This window comes from Girardinichthys multiradiatus, chromosome X (assembly GCF_021462225.1).
Source record: "Girardinichthys multiradiatus isolate DD_20200921_A chromosome X, DD_fGirMul_XY1, whole genome shotgun sequence".
NCBI lineage: Eukaryota > Metazoa > Chordata > Actinopteri > Cyprinodontiformes > Goodeidae > Girardinichthys > Girardinichthys multiradiatus.
Window position 1 is genome coordinate 21,076,762 of NC_061817.1, and position 24,891 is coordinate 21,101,652.

The following is a 24,891-nucleotide window of genomic DNA, read 5'->3' on the forward strand; positions in this document are numbered from 1 at the left end:
TAGGACCCAGACTTGCCCATATGGGACTGTCCACAGGTTGGATGATAGCCCCATAATAATTGCCTGTATGGGTTAGATGTAGCGAAACACTGGGTAAAAACTGGGACCTATATGGGCACTGTAGCAAGACCAATGTAGGGTTACTAGCTATTTCAACCTAGAAAGACTCAAAGAGAAGACAGGGAGGCAATTAGAAACGTTTATTAGTGAATGTTTATTTCTGTGGCACTCGGACCCCAGTAAAAGACCTGAATGCTGAGAATGACATGCACTTGAATGAACATCATAGGGTTAGATTTAGAGATGTCTTCCGATACGATCCTGGTGGTGGAGTGGAGGCCTGAGGAGATTTGGAAACAGTTTGGAAGCCAAATGGTGGATATGGGGTGGAAGAGGGTCAAAGTTCAGCTGCAGAACGAAGGGATCCATGGATGAAGATCTTTTAAAGCGGAGCCTTAAAGGATGATTTGCCGGGAGAAATGCAGACTTGACGCTGATTGGTGGAGCAGAGCCGCATGGAGGAGTAATGAGACGAAGCTGGAGGTGATGGTGAGTCTTCCATGTTGAATTTTTGTTTAAACTCCATTATTACTAAATAGGTTAATTTAGTTGACACACATGGATCGCAAACAAGAACTGCAGTCTGAGTCCTTTGCAAAACAGCTCAAACTAAATAAAAAAAAGATGGAGATTATCTGTGGACAGCATTTCTCTTTGTAGCTTTGTTATAGTTATTGGCAGAAACCAGACAAACACATTTTTTATGTTTTTGTTATTCCTGTCTATCCGTCTGGTCCACTACGATGTGTGCTTCAGATGCAAAATGAACCAACAAGATAAATACGAGTAGAAAACAATAAAGAATTTAATATGTGCAAGTCATCAACATCACTATGACACTAAAAAAAAAAGTCACACAATAATATTTTCTGGCTTTACTTCTCAACATCAAGATGAGAATTAACTCATTTCCTGGATTCAGATACTTTGGAACAGTCTGAGTCTGCAACACAGATTAGATTCTAGCAGCATTAAGTGGAATCAAGCACATGAAGCATAGTCTGTTTAATGATCTGTACCCACACAGCACAGTGATGGGGTTTTAGACATATAAAAAAGGCACTCGGGCCATATTAAGAGATTTATAACCCAAACTTTCAATCTTTCTGTACAAAATTACACATACAGCATCTGCAGTAAACACACAACATTGCACAATAAAACTACCCAATTGTTCAACAACATTTGCAGACATTCCCCACAACAATGAGCAGAGAGCTTTTGGACACATTTTTTTGCACTGTGTAATAAAGTAAACTTAAAAAGCCATTTACTTTGCTCAGTCCAGCTACAAAATATTCAACAACACATTGTAGACAGCTGGACGTCTGAGCAGAGGCGATAAATGGACCAACCTGAATCCAGAGCAGCAGAAGGCACTTTTGTTTGCGGTCCAGCTGTTGCACTTGGAGGTGATTCCAGGCACTGCAGGCCTGGTCCTCACGGTGGCACAGCAGCAAACCCTTGAATGTTCTTTACTGTTTAAGATAAAGCTCCCATATCTGTTGTGGGTCCACCTCAGCTTCGGCTCAGTCGGCACTGGTTTTGTTGTCCAGGGTAGTGAGTATGTCAGGCCTGAGAGGAACCGTAAGACATTGTGATATGTTTTCACAGAGGAAGTCAGGCGCTGTGGGGAGTCCGACAACTTGTGGGTGATCCGTGTGAATGGAAAAGTCTGAAGGTGCTGGTTGCTCTCTGGATGAGGGCACCAACTGCACAGACTGTGACATTTGTGACACCTCCTGTGGTTGTAAGGTTGGTAGTGATGCAAGATTTGGCAGGGGTTGAATGCATGGCTCAGAGAGTCTCTGCAACCCCTGGGTCTGTGTTTTTTGCAGCTGTTCTGCAGTGGGGTAGTAAGGCAGGAAAGGTCTCTCAGGTGCACAGGTCCTCATGGCCAAATAGGTGTGCATCAGCAGGTGAGGAAAGCGGGACGTGAAGTACGAGACAAAGTCGTCAGGGATGGAGCCGAGGGTCTCCTGCACCTCAGCAGGCAACTCCCGGTAATGATGTTTCTGTTGAGACAAGATCAATCAGGAATCTACAGCAGGGGAGGAGTGCAATTTTCTTTGAAAATTTTAATCATGCAACAACTGACTCTCACCTTGTTTCTCATTGCACGCAGAAGGTCCCGGACTGATCCACCCTTATAGGAGCGAAATTTCCGCAGATCTATCAGAGGGAGAACAATCAAACCCACCGAATATGTGAAAAAATAAATCTATTATGGAAACAGAATTTGTAAAATAAAAAAATTCCAGAAATCATGGAGATGCATATTTTATTATGAGTGAAACTTTTTCATTCATTCATTTCTGGTCTGACACGTAAAATAGCTACAGTGAGTCAGTACTGACTCCATCAACCTAAAGACGTACATCATGGCTGCACAAAATATCATGAAATTACCGTCATCGTATATTAGTGTGTGCAATATTCATATCACAAAGGACTGTTTAGAGTGCAATAATTGTTGGCGAACATATTACAAGTGGTATGAACTTACATTTTTCATACTAATGTAATATTTAGCCAGTTGGACAGAGTCTCAGGGCAGCAGATGCTAACACCAGACACAAAAACATCACCCAGAATGCTAAAGGTCACAGATGAGGACGAGAGGAAAGAAGGTATAAGCCATTTATTGTGACTCTTTATCATATTATTTAGCAATATCATTGCCACAGCAACATTTTCTAATATTGTGCAGCGCTGATGTACATTTAATTTTATAATTTCAGTTAATTACTATGGTTATGGTAAATGCAAAAGATCTAAAAACTTCAGTTAAAATGCCAAGTTTGGGATGTAAAAAAATTTGACCTTTATCAATCTTTTCAAAAGCTTTCCCACCCTTAATTTGACATAACAGTAGTCAACTGAAAAACAAATCTGTTGTGAGGTAAATGTAAAAAATAAAAGTTTGCACTTAAATTAAAGCTTTGTTGAAGCAACTTTTAAATCAATTTCAATAATAAGTTTTCTTGAGTTCACACCTGCGTTCGACTGCAGTAGCTCTAACTAACAAAATAAATAAATAAATAAAGTTTTGCTATCCTAGTAGGATTTTTCTAGACATTTCCTTAATTTGCAACGTTATTTAAAGCTATAGTTTGCAAAAGGAGAACAAAAGATCAAAACTGTACAAAGGTATCAATTAGGGGAAGAAGGGGTACAGAAAATTGCACAGGATTCTTCAACATAAGGACAGTGACATTACTAAAGTTGGATGTTTCCTCAAAATTGATGAAAAGACAAGGAAACTGGTCATCGAGGCTGCAAATCGACAGACTACAAAACAAAATGTCCTGCAGGACTTTTTTCTTTAAAACCAATTAGAGCTGCACAATATATTCAAACGCATTGGTCAGCGGTCATCAAATTATCAGTGTGTTCAATATTGCAGGTGTAAAGTACTGCTTGCAAGCAATATTTGGTAGGAGATAATATAGCTCACATGCCATGCATTTATGCTCTGCATATTGCTAATATATTTGACCACTTTGATAACCTAACGGCCTTTCATGCTCACAGCCAGTGTACATTTTCAATTCAATTCAATTCAAAGATACTTTATTGATCCCCGAGGGGAAATTAGAATTCCAGTACAACCCATCCAAACATACATCATGACACAAGACAAAGGGGGGACGGGTCACCGAGGCTTTGCTGCCCACTCACAGGCGCTGCCCTTGCTAGATGAGAAAAGAGGTCACATTAGGTAAGTAGAGGGGAAAAAAATCATATTTCACACTTTATCCTTAGCAGGATACAGTTTAAGATTGCAAAAAAACCTCAGCACAAAGAAGCAACAAGTTTACAAAACAACATCATGCCGGGAACGGTGAAGGTGGTGTGAGGAGTGCATATGTTTATCTTGAGCATGTGTGTGTGTGCAAGTGAGTGTGTGCAAGTAAGTCCATGAAGCATTGTCACAGAGGCCATTGTCCTTGATGGTTCGTTGGAATGTTCATCAACCGGCCACAAAGTTCTGATCAGGTCCACAGATGTCCTCAGGGAAGGGAGGGGGCAGAGGGAGCAGAGCGTCATGTTTACATAACTTCCAGGAGAAGTTGAAGATAGCCAGCCATCAAGGCCGTGCAGGGGAGCCAGATTCAGAAAAATAATAATTATTTGGGTTAGGCTGACTCTTAATTTTCCGTCAGCCTTGAGAGTCTCGCTGGTGCTTCTCAAAGGCGAATCCAAATAGACAAATTCCTGGTCTTTCTGCCAGATCCGAGCGAACAACTTTCTCCCAAGATTTATCCCATTTCACCCCTGAGTCCAGGAACCGCAACCTGCCTGCGATCCTGTGTAAGGATCACATCCAGTCTGCGATTCAGCTCACGTAACATCTCAGTCTGAGTGCTGATCGCTCTGAAGATCCCATCACACATGCCAGGCAGCCTTACAATGGCCAGAACAGCTGCTGACATTCTCCGAATTTCTCGATATGCCAGGTAACCGCTGACTCCAAAAAGCAGAAATCCGGAGAAAAATGTCCTGTCCGGGCAAGTGGGCTCTCCCGACCCCTGTCTTCTCGTCGAGAAAATTTGATCAATTGCATTGAGAGACCAGCTGACCAAATCCATATTTTGGAAGAATTTGGAAGATGTGCAAAAACAGGCTCCAAAATGACAAGACACAGAGCTGAAGCAGGGCAGATATGGGAGGGGTGCGGGAGACAGAGAAAAAGCGTCCACCTCCACCGAGAGCAGGAAATAAGACATAAGTGGCTGAAATACTGAAGCTCACAGACGGTGGAAAAATGTGGGTTAATCAAAATCGCTCTAGCTGTTGCAATGTTCAACAATAGTAAACCAAAACAATACCATACCAACAACATCAGTTTCTGCATGAAAAATGACCCCAAGCATGCATCCAAATGAGAAGTGTCTGTATATGTATATATATATATATGTATGTGTATGTATATATATATATGTATGTGTATATATATATATATATATATATTATATATATATATATATATATATATAATATATATATATATTTATATATATATAATATATATATATATATATATACACACATACATATATATATATACATACACATATATATATATATATATAAATATATATATAATATATATAAATATATATATATATATAATATATATATATATATATATATATATATATATATATATACACATACATATATATATATACATACACATACATATATATATATATACATATATATATATATATATATATATATATAAATATATATATATATAATATATATAAATATATATATATATAATATATATATATATATATATATATATATATATATACATATACATATATATATGGTATATATTTCTCCCCCAAATGACTCTGCACGGGATCTATGGCACATTAAAAGGTAGAAAAAAGTTTGAAATGAATGATTTAAAACAGTCCAGTTTTTTTCCCGAAAGTTTAGTTTGCTTCTGATATCCTAGGTAAATGATAAACATATAACACAGTCTGGATTGGTTATATTTGGCTCTTTTTATGACCTTAACGTAAAATAATGGTTCCGCAACATTTCTTTTATTCATTATTGAAACTATTATCTAGGTTGTGATCCTCAGCATTTGGCACTGCAGGCAGGAAGCAGCCTACTTTACACAGACATCTTCCTGTGACAGGAAACATTTAGTTCGTTGGTGAGAGCAAATCAAAGGACTAAAACATCTAAAGTGAAACAGTACCACATTTAAGAGAATAAGGTGCCAAACAACACCACAACAAACAAGACAAAGTGTTTAGAAGACGCTAAACTGTGGCACAGCTTGCACCTTTCAGCCAGCCTCATCATACCTGTCTGCAATGGCACTGTGATGTGCTCTCTCCAGTCGCCCTTGACAACGGCCCTCCCTCCTCTCTCCAGCTGCCTCACGATTGGTCCGTCCAGCGGTTCCTTTTCTATTCTGTCACTCACATCCTGCAAAAACAGATCCACATTGCATGATTTCGATCTGCAGCAATAAAAAAAAAAAGCTAAATAAAAGCATTTAATGGGTCTATCTCGGTGTGCAGTGCTCTAATTTAAAACATAATTTCTTTCTAAAGAAATAGCAAAACTGCCCATAACCAATGAATACACGTGCAGACACATCAATAGTTCTACATTAAATAGCATATATAAGTTGTGTTTGCCTTTTACAAAACTTTGAAAAATTCTTTGCCAGCATTAAGCATAAAAATAACAACAAACTACCATGAAAGCAATTCCTTTTACATAAAGCCCATCTAGAACAGTACAGTCAGTCTAGATAGTATTAAAACCTGTTGCTGTCTCTCTGCACAGAGTTTGCAGGTATGCAGAACTCTGGTATTAAAGATGTCCAGCATGTGAAAGGAGCCCAAACCTGGAAGAACTGCAACTCCTTCTCCAGACTCCAGAAGAAAGGATGTTTGAGGACACTTTCAGCTGAAGGTCTTTTCTGGGGATCCATGCTCAACATCTGTTCTATGAGATCTCTGGCAACAAGGTTTCCTGAGAAGGAAAAAAAACAAAAAAAAACACACCCCACAAAGTCTTGAGTAATTTGTGAGAAGAGCAGAAATAGGTCTGCTCTGCACATTTCTTTGTTGCATCCTGTGGCACTGATGAAAGAATGACCAACCATATCAAGCTAAAAACATTCTCTAATCAGGCATAATTCTCACCGTGTTTGTCACTTTGCAGATAGTCAAGGCTGTATCCACCCAGCAGGATGTTGGCTTGCCTCTGTAGAGACTTGCCGAAGGGGTGACTTCCCTGAGACACCACGTAGTAGAAGATACAACCGGCAGAGAAGATATCCACCGCGTAGGTCTACAAGGAACACATTGGAAGAGAGACACCACCATGATTTCAAAAGGAAGTACAAACAGCAACTATTTGAGTAGTACTCCTGCCAAATGAGATAAAGGGCAACTATCCCTGACTTACCGGGTTGTCCTTGAAGTCCTCACTGAGAACCTCTGGAGCAATCCAACCCTCGGTCCCTGGAACCCCAGACCTCCTACTGAAGCTGTGACGTCCCACCGCCAGCTTCTTACACAAACCGAAGTCTGAAATCATTGCCCGGACTCGGCCGTGTGCGTTCGGCATGGACACCAGAATGTTGTGGGGCTTCAGGTCACGGTGGACTAGAGGGACACAGAAAATTATATTTCAACAATAACCGAAGACAAGGAGGCAGTAAAAGCGTTTGATATTTTAGTGATGCGTACCTATTTTGAGAGAGTGCAGATGGGCTAATCCTGACATGGTCTGCTGCAGAAGCACGACTGGCTCAAGTCCATGACGGTGGAAATCCTTTTTCTCTACATACTGGCAAGAGAAAAGTAAACAGTGTTAATAAAATAAAACATTCAGCAGAGCAAACACAATGCCTGGAAGTTCTTTCTTCAGGGTGATAAGATAATATAACAAAAATCGACATGGATTTATAAAAACAAGACTTTGGGGGAAAAGTTTGAAATTATTATTTTTTTTTCTATGATTTATTCGGGTCGGGACACGTGATATTTGGAAAAAATGTCCCTTGGCAAGTTTCAAAGAAGCCACACTTTTGGTTGGTTCCTCTCCCCGGCATGGACTGGGCCACACATTTTCAATATGGTTGAGGTCAGGGTCACTCTAGAAGCTTAACATTAGCCAACTTTGTCCATTGCAAAATATGAATTCTGATGAGTTTTGGGGATAATTGTCCTGTTGGAACACACAGCTGTATGAAGTTTTAAACAATCTGTCCCAAACTATTAAACCATCATATAGAAGGATAATAACAGCAACAGACTGTTTTCAAGAAATGGAAAAACTATGTAAAAACCAGCAAGGATGTAAACACTTATTGAGTTTATTGGGAGCAGTGATGGTTATAAAAGACCAACGGCTGCTGGGAGGAAGGATCTATGATAATGCTCCTTTGTGCACCTAGGATGCAGCCGTCTGTCACTGAAAGGGAAATTGTTTAGAACGTTCAGAAACATCCCAGCAACCATCGAGGCTCAAGTCCATCATAAACTGACAGCTGCTAGAACTGTCCGGAGTGAAGTGAGTTTAACAACAACCATGGACTGGGAGGATGCTGACCTAGAAACAACAATATCTAAGTCAATGTTCCAAATCAAGCTTCATAACAACTTAAGGACTGCTGTGACGGTATCATGCCGTAGGACCATTTTGTTCAGCGTTTGAACACACTATTCATTTCAATGTTCCATAATTTACCAAGATCAAATCTCAAATTATTTTTCCAGACATTTGAGTACAAAAATAACCTAAGTGGGTTTTCTTATTCGTATATTCTACAAATAATGACGCCAGCAGTGACCAGAATTCTGTGGGAAACCTTCAGGTCCAGGAGCTTTGCCGTTGAACACACTTTTGAGGGCCTTTTGGTGTTCAGTTGTTGTTAAAGACAAGTCTTAAACCATTTTCTGAAGAAAAATTTTACTCAAAAAAAAAAGCTTCTTAATAATTGATTAATTACCTCCTGAAGAATGGCAGCACACAGCTCTATGGCGATGTACTGGAACTGACGATCCCGCTCGGTGCAGAAGTAACGGATAACATTTGGATGCTCGTCAGATTCTCGGAGCAGCTGCACTTCTCGGTCTGCAAAGCTGAAGCACTCTGGGAGGATTCTCTTTACCGCCACTGGACGGTTGTCAAACTGCCCCCTTTTGGAGAAAAAGCACAAATGCAAAACTGTGATATGAGAGGATTAGTGAAATTTAAGCAGAGGCTGCCATGACTGATTCACTTACTTGTAAACAATAGTCCCCTCAGCACCATGGCCCAGGACCTGTTTGGGATGGAAGGTTATGTTGCCAACTCTGACCGTTGTGAAGTCTTCCTCTGATAAAAACACATCACACCCAGTGAAAACTAGGCTAAAATAAATCAACCTATGAACGAACACTGAATTTAACAGCCTTACCTCCATCTTCGTGTTCATATGTAGAGCTCCCCACCTCAGACACAGACAAGTTGGAGTGGTTGGAGGCACGGGGGGTGACGTTAGGGCTGCTGTGGTCTGAGCAGTCGAAGCGAGTGCGAATCACCTCCAAGAAATCGCTATCTGAAGCCAAACCTAAGCCCACTTCTGCAGGGGAGAAGGGCTGCTGCCTCTGGAGCAACTCCAGCCTCTCCTCCATCTGTCTCTGGAACTCCTGGTGCTGAAGCTGCTGCTGTTTGTGAACACTCTGTGGTAGGAAAGGAAAAAAAACAAAAACAATGACAAAATATGTTTCTGAACGTTTTTTTAGCATGCCGTTTCCACTTTAAACTCCTAATCTCATGGTTAATGCTGGACAGGGTTTGCAGCTATTAGATGTTGTTATGCTGTAATTGTGCTATATAACTAAATCTGATACATTAAAATAGGTCATAGTATTTCTTACCTTGGGATAGATGATAACAAAAGCCACCCAGCCGGCCAGCAGGAAAGTGGAGAAGATGATGGTGGCCATGTCTTTGAGCATGGAATCCACGGGGGCCTCCGAGCGCACCGTGTGGCTGCTGGTTCCCGGTTCCTGGATGGAGGTTGAAGGTTGCCCATCGTCCATGCCGCTGTCATTGACCTTCTACAGCAAGAAATCAGAGGAGCAAGAAAAATGTTAAAGAGAAAATGTGCACAGAGGGTTAGGATGTTTCCCTCACACGAGACGACACGGACCTCCTCTCCTTTTTTGTCCATAGTAGGTGGGATGACGTTGCCTTGGTTACGAGGGAAGTTTTCCGGGAACGTTTCCAGAATCTTGGTGTGAGCCTCGGGGGGTGTTTCATGATGACCTGAAAAACAGCACAAAAAACGTTTCAAACAAAAGGAATTCAAGTCGAAAGTATCCAAAACACCAACGGTAATATTGTAAAGGAGACATTCTGCCATTTTTCAGATGGTTCTATAAAAACACGGAGACAATAAAACCACTCCTAAAACTGGTTTCTTCATAAAGAAATGCATTGTTATGGTTGAAAAGGAGCTGAGTCAGCACCCCTCTCCGCAGCTCCGTTATACATTAGAAGAATATATGCATTTAGAGTAGCCTTAATGCTCACATAAATGATCTCTTAAGTTCTTGTGTTCCTCGGCTGCAGTTAAAAACCCTATGCTTTGAACGGTCAGCAACATGGATGCAGCCTGTAATATAATATAAAGACAACTTGTAAAACACTAGATGCAGCCAGACGAGGGATGGTTACTGGTATCATGGTATGCCATAGTTCTAACAAGTTCTGGTTTTAAAGTCATTCAAATTCTCCTTCATACCGCTCCTTTGGTTTTAGAATCCTTCTAATAAGATGACAGAGAAAGCCTCAGAGTGATGCTCCTTCAACACATGTTGCTGCACACCGTCAGCCGGCTGGCTGAAAGAAAGCTCCTATACTTTCCCACCTCTTACAAGGACGACAGATTTAACCATGTACAATGCATCCCGTCACGAAAAAACAGGCAGTCTTGTTGAGGCATCTAAAGGAGTCCCATTCATTACTGGCACAAGCATTTCAAAACTGCAGCTGTCAACCTCCGAGCAGCAAGTCTGTGAATCGACCGAATGCAGAATTCACCCAAGCAGACAGCCCAACTAACTGACCAGCTAATATTAGCTTGTTGTACTTAGGTTGCTCTAATAGGAACATTAAAGAAGCACTTGAATAACTTACTTTTCTAGACTTCTACATGTAGCGTTTGTTCAATACTATGTATAAAAAAAACATAAATATAATTTTAACTATGATATTCATATATATATCAGTAGGAAAAACTGCTGCTTTTCTGTTTAAAATAAAAACAATTAGATCTTGGAATACATTTCAGATTTGTGAAATTTTGTGTCAATAAAGTGAAAATGTGGAATTTAATGTGAGGTAATTATATCGGCTCATGCCTAGTTACAATCCAATGTTGATTTCTTCACAGTTAAGCTAAATCTCTTTGGCTTAATTTGCATTTTAGACAGTAAAAAGAGATAAAAATCAAACAAAATTATATATTTTCCTAATAACAGAGCCAAAGCCAAGCAGACATTAGACACTACAATTCTGTGAGTGGATGATAAGTTGGAAGACAGACTTCTTATTTAAAATTTTTTAAATAAATGAAACAGAGCATTGGTAAAGAACGATTACTGCCAAAAACGTTCCGCTTATATTAACCAAAAAAAAAAAAGTCACAAAATATCTGTAATTCCACCAGTCACCCAGTAGATGGCAGGCCACATTTAACTGAAAGCATGGAAACTTCCAGGTTCTCTGGTTACGAGTGCCAACATTAAAACTTATTTAGGAAAGTGCATTTTTTTTAAACCTACTATCTTTCTCACAGCACCCGGATAAATAGTTAAAATAAAGATTCTAATGGTTGTGATTTGTTTTGTGTAGTACCGATGAGAAGCAGATAGTTCCTCATAAAGTTGATCCGGTTTCGCTCTCGGAGGCCAGCGTTGAACTTCACACTTGTGCTGGGTGTGATGACACACTCCTTATCCTCCTCCGTCTCCTGGCTATCGGGGCCCTCCAACAGGGGGAAGGTGCTTCCACGAGGCTAAAGACAACACTCTGTTATCAGACCCCTCATGAGTTTATATAAGGGACTCTCTAGGAACAGCAGGCTATTATTTCAAACAATCAAGTCTTCAAGGTTTATTAACCACAAAAACATATTTAAAAAAAAACTGTGGCAGAGTTAAAACCAATTTAATAAAAACATATAAAGACTGATTAAAAAACCTTGAAACAAGGCTGTGCTGTTCACAAGATTAAATGTTACACTCCGTTTACTATGGTTTATATGCAGATTGTTCTCACCACCACTGTGACTCCATCATGTACCAGAGAGGGCGATGCGTACAGGCTTGTAGAGTATTTGCCCACATATAAAGTGGCCCTGGAAAGAACAGAAACGCTGCAGTCGGTTAAACTCGTTATTTCAACGTGCTTGATGCTAAACTGAGCCGTGACAAAGATAAAATCTCGCCAAGCCAAATAAGGCTAGAACATTCACAGAAGACCAAGTTGTCCTGGCTTTGCTTTTCAGCAGCAGCAGCTGTGGAGCTTTACTTTACATTTACTGTAAATCCCTCATATATCCAGGCAAAACAAGTGCATTACAAAATTCACTTTATCAAGATGTGATTCAAGACAAACTGCAAGTGCTTCTAAATTAGTATATTAAGTTACTATTGTGGATTAACTACATATTGCAAGCTTTTATTTCAGTTCATTTTGAGGATTATGGCTAATAGCTAAAGACAATGAACATAACATTTTTCAGAAAATTTAAACGTGAACATAAGTCAAATAAAAAAAGGAATTTTATTACAGAAATGTCAACCTATATGTCCATGTACTGTAAGGTATCTGAACTCAGTGCTTGATCAGGGCTCTTTTTGCATAGATAGTGAGCACAAGCACCTAAAAAAAACAAAAAACAGGGATTCTTTGCCCCTCCACTCTTCCTCCAAGCTCTGGGAGCTTAATTTCCACAGTAACGTTCCTCCAGCCAAACTCCACATGTTGCTTAACAATCCTCTTAAGGCTGTGGTTATGCCTGTTACTTGTACAAATTTTGACCACACTTCTTCCTTCCACTTAACTTTCCATTAATTTACTTATTACACGGCTCTGAATGGTCAGCTAATTTTGCTGCTTATCCGCCTTGAGTAGGGTTTCACTGACTGTTGGGTACACATCTGTGAAGTCAGCAGTGTGATTGTGTACATCATAACGCAACATTTCTGTATTAAAAATATATTTTTAACCGGTTTAAACATTAATCAGCAATATTAATCAAAACAAACACATGAAATATACCCTCCGTGTGAAAGAGTCCATCTCTAAATATATATTCTCGAAATAAATGAAGTTTCCATGATGATGAGTATTGACATGCACATGTAAACCTACACACACAATGAATAAATATTTTTCCAGTGTTTTAGTGCTTATGGCTACATAAAAAAGGAAAGAAATTGGAGGTAAATTACTTACATGAATTTATTTTTGGGCTTCTTCTCCTTTGGAAACGGATATTTCCACCGAGTTATCCTTCCAACCTCTCCGGACATGAAAGTGAGGTACCGCAGCGTCTCCACGGCCAAGTTAGTGTGGGGAACTTTACGAAGACCCTCGCGCTGCCAGATGTACATCGCCACCACCGGGGAATTGTAGTTCTGCATCCACTGAACGTCTCCCGTCTCGCTGTCCACAGTCACCACGAGGCCATCGCCGTTGGACACAAAATGAGCCATTTCTTTGGAAGGAATAAAGAGATGCAATTAACATGCGCAGCGTGTTGGAAAGTGAAAGGCCGTGCTTGTGTAGGAATCTTACTGTATTTGAGGTCATCGTCAGGGAGGGTGGAGGCATAGTCGGAATAGGTGGCATTCCAGCGCAGCTCTCTGTTCTTGGTGTCGTACATGGTGATGGTATACTCTAACAAGGACAGAAACATGCCTGGTTATTTAAGCAGCACACATGGCAGCGTCTCAGTGTCAGTTTCATTAGATAAGTGCAAAGCTAAATTGTGTTACATTCCCTTTAAAAATAACAATGGCCAACAACATCAAATGTGAGCTTTCAGGAGAAAAACAACCTTAAGGAGCAGATAGTTAGGTAATCGGCTGCAGAAACGACCATCGAATAAAAAAAACCCGTATAAACAGTCTGAGGCGTTTGTTGTTGAACTGGGTTAAATCGTTAGTGAAACTATGCTGGTTAGAAAAACAGCTGAGCTTGTTTTGTTTTTACCCGTGCGTCCCAGATAGAGAAGGGATGAGGACGGACAGAGCATCTCAGCGAACGAGGACGTCAAAGTCTCCTGTTTTTCACCTGTTAGCAAATCCACCACATACCACAGGTCCTGCTTTTTACCTGCAGGAGAGCAAACAGACAAACACACAGAGGAAACTGATTACTTCAGCTGTAAATTTTATGTGGTAGACCAACAAAGTTGCACATAACTGTAATTTTAAATGAAATACAGTTTGGTGAGAGAACATCAGAGAACTAACAGCATCATGAATGCCAAAGAACATAGCAGACAGGTCCTAGAGAAAGCTGTGGAGCAGTTTAAAGCAGGGTTAGATTAGAGAACAATTTCCTGAGAACTGAACACCTCATGGACTGATGTTCAGTCCATCATCTGGAACAATAAACACTACGGTACCACAGCAAAAACACCAAGACATGCACTGAAATGAGTAGACCAAGCAAGGATAGCATTCATCTCAGAAGAAGTGAGGAGGCCCATGGTCCACAGCTCAGGTGGGAGAAACTGAAGACAAGACAACCATTAATCATGTACTCCACAAACCTGGTCTTTATAGAAGATTAGCAAGAAGAAGGTAATGTTAAAAGAAAGCCATAAGATTCTTGCATTTATAGTTTCCCACAAGGCATGTAGGTGAAACAGCAAACAAGGAAAGAAGGTGATTTTTGGCCTACAGGCAAAATGTTATATCTGAAGACCCTTCCCACAGTGAAACATGGTGGCAGCATCATGCTGTGGGATGTTTTTCTTCAGCGGGCATAGGGAAGCTGGTGAAAGTTAATAGTAAGATGGATAGCAGGAAAAAACCTGCTCCTGGCTGCAAAACTGCAAAACACTTCAAACCAATTTTCTGCTTACAGCAAATGAAAAAAACAACATTTAAGATTAGAATATCACATCAGATTGTTGTAAAAAAAAAAAAAAAACACCTTATACAGAAAAGTATGTTTACTACCTGGTTAAAAGTTATTTTCAAAGAGTACTTTAAAATCTGACAAACGGGCCTCATCGGAGCCCATATTCTAATTCACTCTACAGCCAGGGGTACAGAGGAAGGGTTTAGATCACAGCAATGTCATGTGTTAGAATGGCCCAGTCAAAGTCCAATCTTAAAAGAAACCCTGCATCAAGTTTGACCGAGCTCGATATCTTTTGCAAAAAAGAATGGGCAAATATTTCATGATTTCAAGAGACTGTAGAGACAAATCCAAAAGACTTGTTTGTGCAACAGCAGCAAAATGTGTTTCTACATAGTATTGACTCAAGTACAGCATGCCTTGTAAAACCACTGTGTTGGTCCAGTAGCATAAAATCTAAATAAAACACTGGAGTTTGTGGTTCTAACGTTACAAAATGTGAAAATGTTGAAGACGTATAACTACTTGTGCAAAGCCAAGTTTTCAGGTTTCTTCTAATATCAGCAAAGCGGTTAAACTGACTAAATGAGGCACTTTGTACAAGCCCAGTTATGTAAAACAACTTGTTACAGTTTGTCAATGGGTTTTATCACACTATAGTAAAATAACTACTCCTTGACATTTTTGCATCCGTATCTTTTACTGCATTTTGACAAAATGTGAAGTCACACACACAGTATTCAACCAACCAGCAACGGTTTGAATCCGAATAGCAAACAGCCTTAGCTGAGAAAAATAAATGCCCGACTGATGACGACAGTGAGGAGGCCAATGTGACCAGCTTCTGTTCAAACAATGGCAGATCAACGTTCCTGCGCTGGCAGGTATAAAATCAAAAGAGCTGAGGCTACGACAGCAGATTCACTGGAACCAGAAGACAATGTGGTGCATTCTGCTGAAACCAGATAACGCCTTCAGAGAAGGTGATAAACATGGGCAGGATCTACAAATGTGTGTGCATGTTGGAAGCTGTGACCACAATGCATTTGATGAATGAGTCTTACCCATGTAAAGGATTCCATCAGAGCTGCGACATGGTGAGGCCTGGACCAACTCTGGGATGGTGAAAGGTAATTTCTGTTCAAGCAGAAACACTCAGATAAAGCTCATCGTTTTAAGGGACAATAACAAAATATAAGAACATGTAGTACAAACCACCACAGCTGCAAATTCATAATGAGAAAGCATGACTATTTTTCTATAGAACAGGGAACTGAGAGGCGGTTCTCACCAAACATAGAAGATTAAAATGTTTTGATAAACGTATTTCCTCTTACTGTGAGGCCTTCGTTGTTCTTTCCACCCAGAGAGTATAGACTGCCATCGTTGGGGTCCGGCAGAAACGCTGGTCTGGTGACAAAGATAAAGGTGGCAGGTTCGTTCTCCAGACAATAGGTCAAGCTCAACATGTTGTAATTATTATTTGCATATGCTGCCTTTTGTTACACACAGATAAGATACATCAGAATACAGACCCTTGCAAATGTATTTTATGAAACCTTTCCACATTTTTGTAACTTTACGACCTTAAACTTCAATGAATTTTACTGCTGTGACAGACCCACACAAAGTGGAGTGGAAGGAAAACGATTTTGTGTTAAACTCTTAAACATTTAAAAAGGGACTTTGTAGACACATTCTCAAGCTCCGTCAGATTAGACAAAGAGGGTCTGCAAACATCAAGTCCTGCCAGAGATTCACAATTGCATGTTTAGTCTGGGTGTCCTGTTGGAAGGTGAACCCCCACCAAGTTTTTCTCAGCCTTAGAGTTTCTTCAACTGCATTTAGCTCCATCCATCTTCCCTGTCCCTGCTGAAGAAAGCCATCCTCAGATCACCATAAAGCCACCACCATGTTTCACTTTTAAACTCCTGAGGCTTTCACAGAACAACTAGTTTTATGCAAAGTATAAAGAGTGCATCTGTGTGTAATCTAATCTAATCTAATCTAAACAGATTACTTTTAAAGGAATTGATTTTATTTAGGAGATTCAGTAAAGAGGGACGAATAAAGATGTTGGCTAACTTAAAACATTTTATTTTGTATCTTATGTGACAAACTGTGCAAAATGGGATCAAGTTTGAGGGGTGTGGACCCTTTTGCAAAGCTCTGTGTGTGTGCAACAAAAGAAAAAGTAACTCAGATACGTACTCGGCTACATGAGTGGGGACCTGAAGAACTGGATCTGAGGAGACAAAAGGAGACAAAGATGATAGTCAGGACTGACGGGAATATCATCTGGCAGAGGGAAAACATGTCTAGTGGCAGTTGAGTAAGAGAGGGCGACATGAGCACTGGAGACGTTGGGCTGCCGAGGACCCAAAGTCCAAATGAGCATGCATGCCCCAGTGGCAAACATGAAGGGCAAACAGATAAGTCAGTGAACAGCTTTCTGTGAGTAAATCAAACATGACACACCAGCACTGGGAACAAGAATAACAATCATTCAATGTGATCACAATATCAAATATCTATCTAACAGACTCACTGCAGTTGTGCTATATTCCAGTTTAAATGCATTGAATAATATCTGGTTAAAAGTGGGCTAAAAGCAGACTTGCTTTGCAAAAATAAACTGTTTTCTACTGTGTTACTGGATAGAAGTGTTCAGTACATTGTTTTCTATCTTTTAACGGCAAACCAGTCAAACCCTAAACCCGAGGCGTCTGTTGCAAAAAGACAAACGTACAACTCCCACCAGTGTGAACAAACTGGGTGTGGACCAGGTGGAGCTGAGGTGTCAACAACGGCACAGTTAGGTGTGGGATAATCCAAAGATGGTAAATGACAATTTTATTCAGTAAACATTGGTCTTAAGCAAATGTAATTGAATAGGACGTCAAGTAAACAAGCTGGTTTTTATATTTATGGCTGAAACATAAATACATGTTTGCAAACTAAAGGAGGGAGAGAAGCAAACAGCACCATGACAGGTGTGATATTAAATCATGCTGTTCAGTATTGACAAAGGTGGAAGATTTCTGCTCCCTTCTCATTGTGCCCGACTGCAAATGCAACAGGTGTGTGCAAAGCCTGGTAAAATCTATATTCAGTGGCTGTTCCAGGAAGACAGATGATGCGGAGGAGGTAGCCTCTGCCTCACAATCGGAGATTTGGTTATTGACTGGACCCGGGCAAGATTAGCAGGCAAAAATTGAATTTTTATTATCCTGCCTGAAACAAAAAAGAAATCCACAAAAAAATGTTTGTACTCCTTATCTAATGCAATTCCAGAGCATGCAGAGCCTTAACGTGGTAACCATGGTGCAAGGCGTGAGTTCAGGCGACACTACAGTGAAGCTGCTGTCACCGGTCCACTCAGACCTTGATTAAAGGCAGCATTTCCCCCTTTCTCTGTTAATAATTATTCACTTTTCATGGCTAAGACAACCTGAATGAGCACCTTGTTCTAGTGTGGTCTAAAAACAGGGCCTAACTACACAATACAAATATAGTTAATAAATATATGGAAAAAGGCTGGAGAAGTACTTTTTAAGAAAGAAAAATGATTAGACACAAAGACATGTTTGCTTTTAAGATTAGAACACCTTAATCGCACTGACAAGACCATATATATAATCCTGCGTGTGATACCAATTATAATATTTATAGCAGATGGAAAGGTTCAGGTGTGGCCATGCTTTTCTTTTCAGGAAACACTCAGAAAACTTTAGCTGCAAAGCAGACAAGCTAAATGCAATACAACCCAAAGAATCTTGGAGAACTGGCTCGCAGTTTTGTGCGACAAGCATAAACCCTACAATTTACACACTGCTCAAATAGGCTAAAGCTGATTATAGATTTTTTTTTTTTTTTTTGAAAAAGCAGTTTGTGATCTGCAAGATCTTTATTTGTGAAAACAACAAACATAGAAGGGGGATTCTTAATGTTTCCCCCCCCCAAAAAACTTAAAATGTCATCTAGTTTTTGTAAATTGAACATCCTCCATTATCTTGTAATATTAACACATTATTACATTCTAATAATCTTGATATGGTAGAGATGTGACCTCTAATTTACTCAATTTCTCCAAAGTCAAAGCTTCATTGCTTTATTCTAATAAGGCCTGCATATTCCCAGAACCAAACAGGGATCCATGGGGCACTGGGACAACATTAGTATGTCATGTTTGATATACGGTATCAAAAACAAGGAAAACAGCCAACAAACACCTTAACTTGACACCAGTCCTCTCCTCTTACCTTCTTTCAGAGTCCATTTAATGGAGCCGGATTTCTTGCTAACAGCATGCAGGTTTCCATCCAGCGTGGACACAAAGAGCAAGCTTTCAGGAAGGGCGACCGTGCTGGCACGGCAAAACCCCTACGAAAACAAAAACCGTTCAAATAAATATACAATCACGCAATTCAGCAAAAACACACTGACAGCATGTCTGGTTCATAACCAGCGATGTGTTTGTGCATGCATCCTTTTTAAACTCCCAAGTTAGGTTAGAACATGTGCATCAGCATTAAGGCAATGGATGATTAGTCCGTAATCGCTCCGGTATTATTTGGCCACACACACACACACACACACACACACACACACACACACACACACACACACACACACACACACACAAAATGTTGAAATAATCACAAGCAACCTGGCAGAGGATAACAGCTGATCAACTGAATTGTTGCTTGATTTAAAGCGAGAACTATAACAAAGGGTGGGAATGAAGAGGAAAACTGAGCATGAGGCTAAGCCCATTTCATCTCCGTTTAATCTTTGGATCATGGTTCGGTAGAAAATGTGGTAGAACTGAGAAGGCTCAGGACGTAACACAAAAAAACCCTGAGCAAGCACTTATTGCACAGAATATTATACCTTATTACCATTTAACACTAGGTGGTCCACTAGCTGATATTAGCTAGGTGAGGCCTGCATAACAGACAGACCCCTATAGGCTTTTGAACTGTAGTTAGAAACAATGTTACCTTATCTATGAATGGGGCTCCTTTAGTTTTCACAACATGGCTGTGTGTTTTCACCGCTGGAAATATTTAAGCAGCAATATTTGGCAATTCGCAGCAGCAGGTGGGGGAGGGGCAGTGCTCTATACAGAAAACTGCAGTCAGCCCTGCACTTTCTCCATCATCTCATCAAAAGTACTTAAAACTGTAGAAACAGTATGACTGAAAGGTTTTTTTTTGTGGTTTTGGTACTGCATGTTTACCAGGATGCTGATAACTGATCTAGGCCTAAAACTGAAACGTATTTTCTAACACAACAACTCCTCTGCCACAGGAAATCTTAGCAGCAGAAGCTGTGCTCATTTCCCTGGTAAACCACAGCAGTATTGATCAGGGGCATGGAGTAATACCTCATAAAATCCCCCTGGAGATCTGCAAATAGCTTCCACATATGTAGGAGCTTCACCTTTTAAAAAGTATTAACAAACTCCTCAGAGAAATTAGGCAGCCTGAAGAAAATACCCATGGGGTTAAGGAGCTAAAATACTTCCAAGCTTGAAAAAAAAAATAATAGAGGAGCAAGGTTTCTAACACTCTGCGTCTGCAGCTTTACTGTTCATGCATACTAGTATGATATAGATGGCGGGTAGGTACCTGAAGAGTAAGAGCTACATTCCTGCCATCTAGTATATCTTGTAAAGTTGGTTTTGCCTTTTGAAATTAATCTAGCCAAGGACAATGTGAGAGGAGCTCCTCAACTTTAGCACACACAGCTGAATAGTGGGCCGGCAGCCCATATGGGCATTCCTCTGTCCAATCTACGCCTACTCAGATACAGGGGACACAGGAGCTCACGAGGCACCACGGAGAAGGCCTGGTCATTAACCAGTCGTTTGGTTTAGGGGCGTAGGAGCAGGGATGCGTCCCTGTTATTTCGTCAGGCTATCTGCTCAGGTAGCCTGCAGACACTCTGCTCTTAGCTTGCCAACTGTAGTTTTAAAATGTAATGTAATAAAAGTGATGAGTGGAGGGCCTTTAGTTTTCACACCATGACCACATGTCTTTCTCTCAACCAGAAACATTTCCAAGTCACAGAGTTTGTCTTTCTTGTAGGCCAGGGCAAAGTGTAGGAGCCTTTTCTTAGACAGCTGATTAGCAGTGTGCAGCAACAGCTGGGAGAAGGCCAGAACAGTGTTACCACGCAGCTGGAGAAAACTCTGGTCACTCCAACAATTTATCCTGCATCTCATTAAAAACAGCTTTAAAATATAAGAACCGTTTTAAAGCCTCTGTAGCAGATGGCTACTCCAGTCAACGGTTCGGTTCGAGAAATATGACTCCTCACCAACCCCCTAGCATTCAACAAGCTCCATCAGCCTTTTTCATGTTCAAAGACGTTCTTTTTTTTAATCCTTGATTTAGCTACATCAGCCCTTTATGCACGTGGGATGAAGAACACGTGGAACCACCAGCGCAGTATATATCTCAGCGTGTCCACCCACCGTGAAACAGCCCGCCCCTCCACTGTAAACAGCGTCCGTGACCAGTCGCAGACACCCCGCAAAGTTTTTCACCGCACTCTTCTGAAACTTCTCACACCCAAATGAACAGAAACCAAGGCAAAACATCAACTGAGAGTTTCTCATCATCTGCAGAGAGAAATGATATCCTTCCACACTGGCTCAAGGATCTCTCTCTGTGCTCTCACAAATCCTTTTATCAGCATGCGTGTCAACATTGCACCTGCAACTGTTCCCACTGCTGCTTCAGACTCAAGCTTGTTGGCAAAAAAAAATGTATCGTAACTAATCTGTTTTAACCCCCAACAGCTCTCTTGGTTTCACAAACAAATACCTCCCCAACCATCTGCTGGCCCGTCTAGTTTTGCATGGATGCCGACATTTAACAGCGGATGAATATGTTAAAGTGTTGCGCTTCAGGGACATCTGTTTCACAGTTTCGCTGCTCAGAATGGATGTGATTTACAAAAGCTTAATTAAAGCAACGGTTGAAATAATGCACACCCTTCCATTTCCTCATTCTGTGCGTTTCACAGAAAAAGCATTGCATAATAAGGGTTGCAAAAGACTGCAGAACTGGGTACCACCAAACTCTTTTTCCTGGATCTAATTTTTCTTTGGTTTTTCTTACCCTTTTGGCACCGGGGGCAGCTTAAAAGGGACTTCAATGCTGGTGCAGCGGTCAGTAATGGGTCACTGTGCCTCAGAGCCTGCTGCACGGCAAACCAAGCTGCTTAGAACTGGCGGCTTTCTCTTCAGGTTTCAGCAAACACTTTAAAAGAGTCCGGGGTGTACACAAAAAAAAAAAAAGCCATGTGGTTCCACGTATGGACCGGCACTAACAAAAACACGAGGTTAAAAAGTGTAGAAACAAAGCAATCACCTTGTTTGCTGCATTCAGCAATTTCTGCAGCTTGTCTGGGTGCAGAAAAACCCAACACAGGAACCAAGAAAAAGAACATTATCACACATTTGTCTGAATCTACATGCAAGATATTTTTTCCCCTCAGGGCTGCGCAACAATTAAAACGGAGTGAGGATGTGACATTGCTTCTAAAGTGATAATGCACTCAAGGTTGCATGGATCAACTGCAGGGTTTTGCTACAGAGAGAGGAGTGCCACGTGTTGGCAGGCTCAGTTAAAGCATAGCCGGTCCATTGTTGTGATAAGGTACAAATGTGACTGCTTTTTCTTTCGAAATAAAGTTAAAAAAAAGATGTAAAATTGACCACTGCATAGTTTCAAGAAATGGCATAAACAGACTGAGTTTATGATGGCCATCAGCTGCTAAAGGAAGTTTGTGCAAGCATAAAGGAGGACATAAAATGTGTTAATAATAGCGATCACTGCTAACAGACATTTAGTCACAGACGTGTCATTCTTTTAAAGCAAAACTGTCTGCTCTTAGAAATGTGTCAGCTGTGAACAGGCGTGAACATACAGATGTAAAGAGCTTTTCATCTGTAGACATCCCATGCCTTTTCTCCCACTTACATCCCTTTAAACTCTATCGCTGGCCTATCATTTGTTGCCCCCATTACACCTGCAAACTCTAATAGGCTAAGAGAGGAACCTGAGACATGACAAGGGATTATAAAGCCACTTTAAGCTGCGTCTTAGTTAAGGTGGTGTTGTGTAGCAGTGAAGGGCCTTGGTCTCCAGGCTTTTAAGGTTTTGGCTCAGTTTGAACACATTTATTGCTTTTGATCAAGATTAAATCCAAGACACCCAATTCAAGCCACCCAAAACTAAGTTGTTACTGTACTTCACAGAATGTATACCCAATAAGATATTATTTTGATTTGCATGGACTTATGGATGTTTTTGTAACAACTGGACACGGGTCTGTTGCAAGTTATGGATACAGTCCTTGTAAAATGAATGTATAAACTCCATCAAGGTTTAAAAGTATAAATGACCTGGCCCTAAATGATTTAGATCTGACCAAGTGTAGTGTAGTGTAGAGAAATACACAAGACATATTCCACCAAGTCATTGTTTACTAAACACTCTCCTAAATGTACAAGTTATGTATAGGTCAAAAAATATATACGTTTAAAAAGATATGGAAAACCCTACGATTTAAGTGTGTTCTCAAGGTCTCATCCTTAGAAAATGTGCTTTAAAACCCTAACATAATTAGAACCTTTTGAAATTACAAAAACTTCAAAGATATGTATTTAGACCTTAAACTTGAGATGCACCGATTAGGCTTTTCTTGGCCAATACCGATTTTCCATTAACTTTGAGATCTAATCTGCTGATTTTATTTTTTCCAAAGGATATAAAAGATAAATTATTTGCTGTTGTTATTAGACAGAGGCAGAAGATTTGAATCCAAGAAAAAAAAATTAAGAACTTTGGTATCTTTAACTCTACCCCGACATAGACAGCAAAATTAATTAAAATAATCTCACTTTTGGCTGCAATAGCATCATATATGTGTCTTCTTTGTAACAAGTATCCCTCAAAAACAGTGAAACATCCCTCAGGTAAATTGCTGTTATTTCTGCACACATGTGACAAGTTAGCGAATTCAATTGTCGATTTAATGTTGAACTAATCAAGCCATTGAAACATTACATAGGATTCACTACATGAAGAATGACATTTTGGGAATTAAAATGACCTAACTGTAACTGTATCCAAGTCTAGGGGTCAGCTTTTGATATCCGCTGTTTGTATTAGTTGAGGGCCATCGCATCCAGTGATATTGAAACTATAGTCAAAAATCTGTAAACAAAACCTTGTCTCTGTTATCAGAAGAAACCTCAAACGTTTTGACCTTGACTGTCTATTTCCACTATAAATTGACATGATGCTTAGCTATCTAAGCTGAACTGGGTTTGTTTTTTGAGTCACTGCTATCTGATAGGGTAGACATTAAGGGTGATGGTGGAAAATAAACATTGAGACAGCGAGAATAATGTGGGTAGATCACAACACTCAGTCACATCACAGCTACATATCTTGCTAACATCATGCACCCTTAGTAACAGCTACATTATTATTGTTATTGAAAGGTAAACGTCTGAAATTTCAACAGTTAACCAACAGTGCCAGATATCTAAAAGTTTACATATAGTTTCTTGTCATTTCCTGAAACTAGACTCATAAAAAAACAAATGTATCTACGCAGGTTTTAAAAGTGTCAAATAAATGGATTTTAGCCCCTAAAACTGATAAAAAAGGATACTTCAGCGAGATAGCTAACGTTCGTGTTTCGATAACCGCACTAATGTCAACACGCAGCATATGGACAGAATTTCAGCGTCATGTAAGGACAAATAATGCTATTAAAACGCCTCAAAGTAATAAAATAAGCCCACCAGAACCGTGTGTTCTGCGTGTTCTGTACCAGATAATCATAACACAATGATATCCAGTTAGCTCGCTTACCTTTAGCTGGGGACCAGCGCAGGAAAGCAAGGCTAAAATGCAGCACAGTAGAGCCTGTTTGCTCCCTGGCCAGTCCATGTTAGACTCGGGTCTCAGACCTCGACAGACTAGCTGGGTGGTCCGGGCGGGCTGATCGCTACATAGAAAACTCGGTTCGGGCTGCCACAGCGAGAGGTGGTTCAAATGTTTTAATCGAGCCAGCGGCAGCCGCAGCGGTACAGACGTTTCTTCCTGAAATTAACACTGCGGAGGTTGGACTTTTGGATTCATATCCTCAGGAGTGAAGGAG

The 24,891-nt window shown here is 40.3% G+C and overlaps 1 protein-coding gene across 2 annotated transcripts; it reads right to left on the reverse strand.

Annotated features, from left to right (window-relative positions):
- Positions 1 to 841: 841 nt before the first annotated feature.
- LOC124862166 (serine/threonine-protein kinase/endoribonuclease IRE1-like) lies at positions 842 to 24,820 on the reverse strand. 2 transcript variants are annotated; one of them, XM_047355981.1, is made up of 22 exons: positions 24,603 to 24,820; positions 18,966 to 19,086; positions 16,915 to 16,948; positions 16,041 to 16,113; positions 15,768 to 15,840; positions 13,825 to 13,947; positions 13,408 to 13,509; positions 13,066 to 13,327; positions 11,884 to 11,962; positions 11,461 to 11,620; positions 9,752 to 9,867; positions 9,477 to 9,659; positions 9,014 to 9,278; positions 8,841 to 8,931; positions 8,564 to 8,753; positions 7,299 to 7,398; positions 7,015 to 7,214; positions 6,750 to 6,897; positions 6,449 to 6,576; positions 5,898 to 6,021; positions 2,165 to 2,256; positions 842 to 2,075 (listed from the first exon to the last, which is right to left on the reverse strand). In XM_047355981.1, exons 1-22 carry the CDS (start codon positions 24,678 to 24,680, stop codon positions 1,590 to 1,592), a joined length of 3,228 nt encoding a protein of 1,075 aa, XP_047211937.1. In that variant the 5' UTR covers positions 24,681 to 24,820; the 3' UTR covers positions 842 to 1,589. The 2 variants fall into 2 exon arrangements, with proteins under 2 accessions (XP_047211937.1, XP_047211938.1); XM_047355982.1 differs by having other exon boundaries at positions 2,165 to 2,232; positions 24,603 to 24,818.
- Between the last annotated feature and the right edge of the window lie 71 nt (positions 24,821 to 24,891).